This window comes from Stenella coeruleoalba (assembly GCF_951394435.1).
Source record: "Stenella coeruleoalba genome assembly, chromosome: 15".
Lineage (NCBI taxonomy): Eukaryota > Metazoa > Chordata > Mammalia > Artiodactyla > Delphinidae > Stenella > Stenella coeruleoalba.
The window spans coordinates 43,080,437-43,091,341 of NC_137161.1; the positions used below are offsets into that span (position 1 = coordinate 43,080,437).

Here is a 10,905-nt window from a genome sequence, read left to right on the forward strand (position 1 = left end):
CTCACGGGCTTAGTTGTTCTGCGGCTTGTGGGATCCTCCCAGACCAGGGCTTGAACCCGTGTCCCCTGCATTAGCAGGCAGATTCTCAACCGCTGCGCCACCAGGGAAGTCCCCTCTTGTGTTATTTTGGATTAGCTAATGGTAGATGCTTTTCTAGTGTTATTTTGGAGTAGCTAATGGTAGAGAAACATTGAACCACTTTAATAAAAGTAAAGGAGAATTAGATCAAGCACTTGATTATATTTTCTGTAATGTTTTATGTGTATGAACTGCCATCCTGGAATTCATTTTTTCGTTTGTTTTTGTTTGTGGGATTTTTCTTTGTTTTGGGTGCACCACACGGAGATCTTAGTTCTCCGACCAGGGATCAAACCCAGACCCCCTGCAGTGGAAGTGCCGAGTCCTAACCACTAGACCGCCAGGGAATTCCCTGTTTAGTTTTTTTAATGATTCTTTTACTAATGATAAAAATGATATCCTGGATATGAGAAGAAGGTGGGACCTGGGCAGGATCTAAATTCATCTTCATATTCAAATAAATGAGCATAGTATTTGCTGGTAGTAGACATTTCACAAATCTTTTCATCCAGTTTTTAATTGAATAAAGGCCATTTAGGAGTAACTGTACTTACTGTTTTCTGGGAAAACAGATGGAAAGGGAATATTGTCTTTAGACTTCACATTTTATGCTCTTACCCTCTTGAGGCAGGGTCGTTCCTAAGGAATACCTGCTCAGTTATTAACCTCGTTATTGAACAACCTCCAAAGGAAAGATTTTTAGTCTGTAATCTTTTTGAAGACTAGTAGGCTGACTTGCAAAGGTTGCCAATCCTAATCTTGCTGCCTCTTTGTGCTTCTTGAACACGGATGCTCAGATATTTCCAAAGCTCATTTTCTGTAGTATTTGATTTCTACCTAAGGCTATTGATTCAAGTCCCCTGCTAGCAAAACCACAGGTGTCTATAGAAGTGGTCGATTTTTTATGTATAGTGCATGGTAAAGTGACTATTAATCACTTTTTGTGTTCCTGTTTTAATATTTCCTGGAACAAGACTTTTCCTTATCACTTAGATTTTTTTATGTATTGAATATATATGGGATACATATTTATAGGAAGACCACTTTCAGAGTTATGTAGATTTTTATCACATCACTCTTGTGCATACATGAGGAGGAAAAAGCAGAATAATTTTTATCCCTTAACTTTCCACCTGCAGAGTCTGATTCTTATGAATAACTTTTTAACCTAGTTGTCAAGTTCATGTATGTCCGTAAAATGTATTAACAGTGAGTTACTAGAAAAAAGACCATGCTCTTGCATGTTGACAGCAATGCCATTTGCTAGTACATTTTCTAACTGCTTGCTCTCAGTGACTGTCCTTAGCTTGTCTCAGAAGATGTTTCACAGGACTTCCCTGGTTTTGCAGTGGTTAAGAACCCGCCTGCCAGTGCAGGGGACACGAGTTTGATCCCTGGTCCGGGAAGATTCCACATGCTGCGGAGCCACTAAGCCTGTGTGCCACAACTACTGAGCCTGTGCTCTAGAGCCCGCGAGCCACAACTACAGAGCTCGTAGCCCCCGCTACTCTTAGTACTCTATCAATAGTTGATGAGTTTTGGCAGTTGTATAAGTTGTGTGAGAGTCATAATCAAGATATAGAGCGTTCTGTCACCCCTCAAAGACAAGAGCTGCCTTGTGCCCCTTTGCAGTCAGTCTATCCCCCCATCCCGACCCCAGGCAGCCACCCATCTGCTTTCTGTCACTGCGACTGTGCCCTGTCTAGGATGCTTTTGAGATTCATCTCTGTTGCGTGGATCAGTTTGTTCCGCCAGTGGATGGGCATTTGGGTTCTTTCCAGTTTGGGGCCATTAGGAATAAAGTGGCTGTGAATATTCACGTACAAGTCTGTGTTGGACATACGTTCTGTTAGAAGAAGATTTCAAGCAGAGGAGTGACATTTGATTACTTTTGAAAGCTTTTTATTTTGAAAAATTTTCTGATTTATATAAAAGCCGAAATAGTACGCAGAGCTCCCATACATATTTTTGAACTGTCGAGGAGAAATTTCCCCCTCTACCCCTCCTGAGTTCTTGTGGCTGGACTAATAATGAAATTGATACAAAACAGATTAACGGGGGAAAAAAATTTTTAATTCATGCAGACAGAGGTCTCATAGAAATGAGACCTAAGTAGTGGCCAAAGCAGGCAGCTTTTATACCTTCTAGAGAAAGAATAAACTAGAGATGAAGTGACATGGCAAAGAAACTTAGGTTTGGGGTGCTCAATTAGTGAAGAATCTGAACAGTTCGACCCTGAGGTAGTAAAGGAGTAACAAGGCTTGTTTATACAAGCTTCTTGACCTGAATTCCCTATCTCTGGTGAAAGGGGTGTCCTACCTCTAGGTGCAGGGGGTGCATCTTTCACATGAGAGGTTTATTTCCTGCTTTCTGGTTGGCAGAAAGGAGGGTCAGGGTGTCACTTTTGCATTGGCGGTTCCTTAAGTAACTAATTCAAAATAATCAATATACCTTATTTCGGGGAGGCCCACCCTGAGCCCTAGCAGAACCATTTGACAGTGTGTTGACCTGATTGCTTGTTACCCCCTTAAAAACTTCAGTGTGAATTTCCTAAGTACAAGACCACTCTTCCACATAACTTCTAGATGACCAGCAACATCAAGGAATAACATTCATCCAATTTATTTTTTTGTATTTTATTATATTTTATTTTTGGCTGTGTTGGGTCTTCGTTGCTGCACGGGCTTTCTCTAGTTGTGGCAAGTGGGGGCTACTCTTTGTTGCGGTGCGCAGGCTTCTCATTGCGGTGGCTTCTCTTGTTGCAGCACATGGGCTCAGTAATTGCGGCACATGGGCTCAGTAGTTGCGGCATGCAGGCGCTAGGGTGTGCAGGCTTCAGTAGTTGTGGCACACGGGCTTAGTTGCTCCATGGCATGTGTGATCTTCCCAGACCAGGGATCGAACCCGTGTCCCCTGCATTGGCAGGTGGATTCGTAACCACTGTGCCACCAGGGAAGTCCCCATCCTATTGATTGATGTCCCAATCATGACCCGAGAATCCAATCCAGGATCATGTGTTGAGTGTAGTTGTCATGTCTCTTTAGTCTCCTGTCAGTTCCTCAGCCTGTCCTAACCTTTTATACTAAAAATAATGAATTTGCAACAGTACCTCTGATTGCAACCCAATAGCACTGAGTTTATTCTAGCCTTTCCCCTCTCCTTACTTGTAACTTATTCTTCTCGAGGCCCATTAATCTCCATGTGTTTAGTAACTATATTTTGAAAAAGATTCGATCAAACTAGGATCTTCTGACCATCCTTAACTTACTGATCTGTGGGAGTTGCACGGAGGGTCTAGAGGGAGCAGATGTTGTTATCCATTAAATATAGCAGTTTTCAACTTGCATTTAACTTTCAACTTTGGCTGCATATTAGAATCATCTGGGAGATATTTTCAAATGCCCATCCCTAACCTACACCCCAGATAAATTAAATCCCAATCTCTAGGGGTGAAACCCAGTCGTCAATATTTCTTAAGCTCCCCGATTGAGTCCAACGTGAGTCAAAGTTAAGAACTAACAAAGCAGATTTCTACCTTTATGAAGTGGCTTATATGATTAGATTATTAGTTCAAATTATATTTTTCAAAGGTAGTCTATAGAAGATAGCGTCAAAATGGAAACTATTCGGAGAGTCTCACATCTCCATTTTAAACTTAAAGGCCTAAAGTATTTTGTTTGGGTACTTAACAGGCATTTTGTCCCTTGAAAATATTGTATCCAGCAAAGACCTGATGACGAATGTGAAATCCTGGCTAAAAATTTGTGCTGTATTTGATTTGCCCTCGAGCAGCACTTCTCAAACTTTAATGTTCATACGAATCACTTGTATCTTGTTAAAAAGTCGATTCCGATTTAGCAGGACTGGGCTGGGGTCTGAGAGACTTTATGAAGTGATGCTAAAGTTGCCGGTCTGGAGACCATGCTTTGATGGCAGGACCCCAGCATCTCTGCCCTAATCATTTAGTCAATGAGTCTTAATTTGAGGGGTGTAATGAACATCTCTTTAGGCCTGATAAAACCTAGGGACTTTGCCCAGAAAAAAAGAGTACACATGCATGTATACACCTAAGCATTTAATTTCGGGGATCATGCATTCATTCAATGAATACCTATTTACGAGTACCGAGTATTTTTCTGGGTGCTAAAGATAGAGCAGTGGACGTCCCCACCTCGTGGAGTTTTCATTGTGGTGTCAGGGGGACAAATCACCAAGTAAGTAAACAAGGCATGCCAGGTAGTGAAATGTGCATCAGAACAGTGACCACTGGTCAAGTGATGGATGGATTGGGTTGCGGGAGTGCGGGACTGGCTCTGTTAAACTGGTCTGTCGGTGGAGACATCTTGACTATCAGAGAGCAGAAGACCAGTATCTGGAGGAAAAGTATCCCAGGCAATAAGCTTAGAGGGCCTAAAGGAGAAATGAGCTTCGCATTTTCAAGTGGCTGGTGTGCCAGGAACAGAGCCAGTGAGGGGGAGTGACAGAAGGTGACCTCAGAGGGGTGGAGGGGCCAGATCATGCAGGGTCTTGTACGTCAAGGCGAGGAGGCTGCTTCCACCCCGTCCACTTGTCCAAGCCTTTTTTTTTTTTTTTCTTTTTTTACGGTACGCGGGCCTCTCCCTGCTGCGGCCTCTCCCGTTGCGGAGCACAGGCTCCGGATGCGTAGGCTCAGCGGCCATGGCTCACGGGCCCAGCCGCTCCGCGTCATGTGGGATCCTCCCGGACCCGGGCACGAACCCGTGTCCCCTACATCGGCAGGCGGACTCTCAACCACTGCGCCACCAGGGAAGTCCCTGTAAAAGCCCATTTTTAGACCCTAAAGGAACCACAGCCTCCATTTTAAGAACCCCAGACTGAGAAGCTAATTTAGGAACTAAAGGAAAAAAAAATGTCTTTGGGGGATTAAAGCCTCAAAGAATCTATCTGAAAATCCAGAAGCAGGAGGGAAGTAAGCTCAGGACAGAGCCCTTCTCTGGACCCTCCTAATGTGCTGTGGTGACTCGAGTGTGCTACTGGCCACGACAGCTTGCTGAGTTATTCTAAGTTTAAATTCCTATTTGTGAGCAAAATTTTACAAAGAGGCCTCTAGTCTTCACCCGGTCTCTGCCTACTGCAGAATGCTGGGACGTACCAGGCCTGCCCAGGATGCACTCAGAAGGCTTGGCATCTCTTTTCTTAGTTCTCCACCTTCAAATGGCCCATGATGGCTTTGTGTCAGCATCAGCTTAGTTGGCTACGTTGTTGTGACAGCTCAGACGTGGCTGTATTCAACATTTCACTCCGCTTTGGGGAGCTGCCTAGGGTGTGGCCATCTGAGTTTGCGCAGTCTTCATTTCTGAAAGTGCCTCTCAAACGGCAATTGTCTTTTGACTCTCCTGTGTTGACAGCTGGCTGGAGACTGTCGCAGTCTGTAAAACAGCTGCCTGATCAGGATAAAGAGGATTTTGATCGATGCTTTCATTTTCCGAGAGATCCTCTTAGGCCCCTAGATTATAGGAAGAAAAAATGCACTGGCATTCTGCTTTCAAAAATGATTTCTAATTCATCCCTTCCTTGAAGTGAAACAGGAAATAAAGAACTTAAAACCCCAATTCTAAGTTGACAGTGGATGCATGGAAACAGCACTGGACCACAGTCCTGCTGGCTGACCCTTGGAGTGGTGAAGAAAGGCAGCTCTGGCCTGTGCTGAGCCTCAGCTTCCTCGTCTATAATGAAGATACTGGATTTCACGAGCTTCCACATCAGGGCCAGCCGTATAAGAGATCCTCCCTTGAAAAGAACACGCCACTCCCACCCCTACACCACACACACCCAAACAGTAAAACTTTGTTACGTACACACATCCCTAAAACAATCAAACTTTTTCATTGTACTATATTTTGCTTTACCAGTTTATCCCTTGGAAAATTGTTTTGTACCTATTTTGTAAGTTGAATGCTCGTCCCTCATTTTGTCAGGTGACAGTGTTTCGGGGGAGAGAAAAGGGGGTTCTGCTCTAAAACTTTATCAGCAACCAAGTTCAACAGGGCAGCCTGACAGGGCCTCTAGTCTAGAAATAATGAGGGGGCAGGGGGCCACCTTATGAGAGAAAAAAAATCCCAAACACCCTACAACATGCAGAAACCTATTGTCTCCTTCTCCCAATAGAAAGTAAACCCTTGGGTGCAGACCTTTTTTAATTCATGGCTGTCTCTAGTGCCTACAACAGTGCCTGGCACATAGCAGATGCTCAGGAAATATTTGTTGACTAGATGGGGACAGGTATTAGCGCTTCAACTTTGTCCCTTTTTTTTTTGGCTGCATCACGTGGCATGCAGGATCTTAATTCCCCAACCAGGGATTGAACCCTCACCCCCTGCACTGGAAGCATGGAGTCTTAACCACTGGACCACCAGGGAAGTCCCAGCGCTTCAACTTTGATGACTTGTAACTGTGCCCCTCTTCCCATGGGAAAGATGCCCGGAAGCAGGCCAGGCAGGCATGGGGGTTCGAGGAGAAACAAACCTCCAGCTTTACTCCCTCCTCTATGAGCCATGAGCGTTTTGAGACTGAATTTCAAAAATCTCCGAGAGAGGAGGTAGAAAAAAAGCCTGTTCCATTTCTCCCAGCCCACCTACCCCTTCTCCCCCCACCACCCCCCGTTAGTAGGGTCTTGTTGTGTTACAGTCCATGCTTGCCCCAACAGACATGACTCCTAAGAATCCTATCATGAATGATTTGTAAATGTAAGCATCCTTAACTTATCTATTATATAAATCCAGATGTTTATTAAATGTTTAAATCAAAATTATTTGTATTAAGGGTATAGATCTCACATCTGCAACAGTTTCCTGCAGTTAGTACATCTTTGCTCGTACATTGAAAGACTATGAGGTTTGAACTAAAAACATTTTTTAAATGACTTAAAATTCTCATAGTTCTTTCAACAATGTCTTCCTGATACAATAAACCACAGTGAAAGTGACTTTAACAATGGTGGACCATTTTGGATACAATTTGTGTGTAAAAAAGACACAGAGTTTGAGTCTCTTTGGGAAATCAGATGCTAACTAGCCCCTAGAGCCCAGTAGCTGTTATGAAAGCAGAGAAACGGTAGCCACCTCCTCATTGGCCGGGGGACTTACCCAGATGTCTGGCTTTCACATAAAAGACAGGAAGCACTGAAGTCAGTCTCCACTTCCACTCAAAGGGCAAAAGCAAAAACAGCAAAAAAGGAAGATGGCAAGACTATTGTTACTTTTCCTCCCAGGTCTTGTGGCCATATGTGCCGTGCATGGAATATTTATGGACAGACTTGCTTCCAGGAAGCTGTGTGCAGATGACGAGTGTGTCTGTAAGGACTTTTTTATGCCTTTCCTTACCTTTCTATTATATAATCAAAAAAGAAATATGCAACAATAGCATAAAATCTAATTGTACTTGTAAGTGAATTTTCTCTAATGTGCATGGGATTAGCATTGTTTCTCCTGGTCTGTGCCTTTTGTGTCTTACCATGAAGAATTCACTTGGCTAAGATTCTGCTGGGTGCTGCTTTAATACTTTAGTTATCTTCTGGAACTGAACATGAGCTATAAATTAGGAGGTATTAGTCACTCTGATTTCCTAGTTTTCTTATATGCTCTGCCTTTTTGCTGTGATAAAATCCAGGAGCCAATGTTTTTTTCTTCTAGATAAACATTTCAGTGTTTTTTTCTTCTAGATACTATTTCTCTGGCCCGAGCTCAAGAAGATTACAGTGCCCCAGACTGTAGATTCATTAACGTTAAAAAAGGGCAGTGGATCTATGTTTACTCAAAGCTGGTAAAAGAAAAAGAAGCTGGAGAATTTTGGGCTGGCAGTGTAAGACGAGATTATTTAATATATATACACATCTTGACATATGTTTCTCTTAATTTTTCCTCTGTTACCTATCTGCAATGCCTTTTAATATTTAAAACTAGCTGTTAAGAACAATATAGATGCTGTGGATACCAGTGCAAAAATTCATATATATTTGCTTTTATTGCATTTTGAAGAAACAAAGAAAATTTCATAACAAAACCAAATGTAGGTTTATTTGATGGTTTGGCAAGAAATCTAGTCAAACACATGGGGGCTTGAACATCCCAAAGAGTTTGAAACTTATTCAAAAATATTTGAGTGGATTTGCCAAGTAAAAGGCATGTGTACTGGCAGTCAGGCTACGTTTCAATATTTTTAAGGAAACTTTAGCACCGTCTTTAATTCCAAAGAATCTGCTTTCTTCAGTTAAAACGTGCAGGGGTGGGCCCTAGGGAGGGATGAAACCGGATTGATTTACTGTCCTCCACTGCAGCTGCAGCTCCAGCACCAGAGATAAATTCTCAAGTAATAAAGAATTAAATCTTAGATTGACTTGAGACCTGTTCATTTGAATTTTTAAAAATAGAGAGAGTCCTTTAAAAGTCCTTTAAAATAACAGTGTCTGTTTACCTTTTTTAAAAAGGTGCAGACTCTATTTATGGGTTCCAAAAAAGATTTCAGGCAGCTCACAAGATTGCATAGAGAAATGCTAAAGTAGGGAGACCAGGAAGATTAGGCCACAAAAGAACACACACACAGTTTCTGTGGGTTGACTTCAAATCTGGGTCTGAGCCCCCCAGAATCCAGACTGAGAAGCAAAGCACTGGCAGTTATGTAATTCTCATGGATAGCAAAGAGGATGCCTGAGGGTTTCTAAAAGACGACTCACATCAGCTTTCCCCTCACTGTGACACTTCTGGGCACTCAGGTTTATGGCGATCAACCTGAGGACGAGATGGGAACTGTGGGTTATTTCCCCAGCAACTTGGTCCAGGAGCAACACGTGTACCAAGAAGCCACCAAGGAAGTTCCCACCACGGTAAGCGTCCTGGAGGTGCCAGGGAAGGACTCAGATCTCAAGGTAATAATGTAGATGTAGGCAGGTGTGAATAATGCATCATGCAACTTTCAAGGTGCATCATGAAAAGCCCCCTGACACTTTCAGTGGTGACATCTCTAGACAACGAGATTTGGGGGAGTTTTTATACCTACTATCAATGTTGAAAGGTTAGTGAAATTTCTCTACCAACCCCCTTTGTTTTAGATGCAAGTTATCCTGGAAAGGGCTCCATGTCACAAAGAAAGAAACCAACATAATATTAACTGACTCTTACTGATGGGTACACTTGTTGAGTAAAGACTTGGGCTGAGAAAAAAATCAGCACCTGTATTTGACAAAATCAAAACATTCTGGAAAATGTGTGAATGCCTACTTTTGTGATAGATAGACTCTACTTATGCATGAAAAAAAATTGTACTCTTCCTAATGCCCTGGGGTCTTGTATACCCAGAACAGAAATAAAAGATCCCCTTTGAGCTACTTTGCAAGGTGGTTGTTTTGAAACGATTCTCCTGGAGCTAACGGCTGTGCAAAATAACTTCAAAACATTGCCAACCTACACAAATGCGACTCGCTTGTCATCATGTCTTAGCATTGAGCTTGAGAGTGTCAAATAACCATAAATTAAAAGTGTATTTGAGAATCTTTACTTTAAGTAGTTTTTGACTTAAAGTAATACTTGTGTCATAGTCTTTGGTGTTCAGACTTTGCTTATTTTAAATCCAAATTTCCCTTTGATGACATATGATTTGAAGTAAAGAATCTACATCTGTTTTCTGACCCTGCACGCTCAGTTCAATCTTTTTTTGCTTTTGTTTTTTTCCAGGATATTGACTTCTTCTGCGAGTAAGAAGTTAGACAAATTTGCAGATAGAAAGGAAACACCAAAAACAAAGAAAAAAGCGAAAATAACCAAAAAATACACGTCCCTAATTTCTGACTTTTGTTTCAAGGGTTTCGCTTGGGGCTGGAGATAGCAGATAAAGGGGAGGGGAGGGCGGGAGGAGAGAGGAAGGAGGGGGAAAGGGCAGGGGGGAGGGGGTGTTCTCCGAGCCTGGTCTTCCCACCCACTGGGACAGGGTGACCTTTGGCTAAGTGGATGAATTGAAAGTAGACAATTTTTTTCAGCCTAGAGAATCTTCTCTTACACAGGGATCATATAGAAGGTAGTTCATTTATAGTTATTTCTAAATAGTAATTCTTCTAAGCTCTTTGGAGCCCCATATAAACTTAGGTCATAGGTCTTTTCTTCGGACATGACGTTTTCTACTTATTTGTCTCTCTGGCCAGTTGGAGTATTATAATGTGCACAAAGGGGCTATGTCATCAAGGAGTATTCTAGGATTGTTGTTGCTTTTAATATTTGATGCCTTTGGGATGTGAAGCTGTTGGGGAAGAAAAAGAGCTGTTTGGACTCATAGATGTTTGGACTATGCCTCTAAATTTCTCTTTAAAAAAATGTCTCACAAATTATTTCAGTTGAATCATTTGACCTTCTAAATGATCAACTTACCTCTCCCCCCAATTTTAAATAATGTTAAATTTTAATTTTAATAAATTAAAAAATTTAAATTTTAGTAAGTGGTGGTGGGGTGCTTTATGAAATATTTGCAGTGGAATAGTTTCCCCTTATTATGTGCTGTTACTGGATATTATTCAATCTTCAAGTCGAAATATACAGAAAAAAAAAGTCTATGGGTTATTTTCTCCACTTCTATTTCAACTTCGAATTTCCTCTTCCTGTGCAAATTCCCCCATCAAGGGTGATGTGTTAAGAAATCTGGTGAGGGGATACAGGTTTGGTGGTCCTGATGGACCCACAAGTTTTTCTACATGTAACTGGAAATCGGCTTTGATTGTGTATTACTAATGTAATCCTTTTGATGTAGTCATGAGCTTTTGTTTGTTTACATGTAATGTAACATGTTAAAATGCCTGTACTACAC

At 41.9% G+C, this 10,905-nt stretch overlaps 1 protein-coding gene across 1 annotated transcript; it reads left to right on the forward strand.

The window, feature by feature from the left end:
- Positions 1-7,228: 7,228 nt before the first annotated feature.
- Positions 7,229-9,933, forward strand: OTOR (otoraplin). The gene is made up of 4 exons (XM_079945538.1): positions 7,229-7,411; positions 7,778-7,917; positions 8,828-8,938; positions 9,786-9,933. The coding sequence occupies exons 1-4, from the start codon at positions 7,297-7,299 to the stop codon at positions 9,807-9,809; spliced, it is 390 nt and encodes a 129-aa protein (XP_079801664.1). The 5' UTR covers positions 7,229-7,296; the 3' UTR covers positions 9,810-9,933.
- Positions 9,934-10,905: the final 972 nt, after the last annotated feature.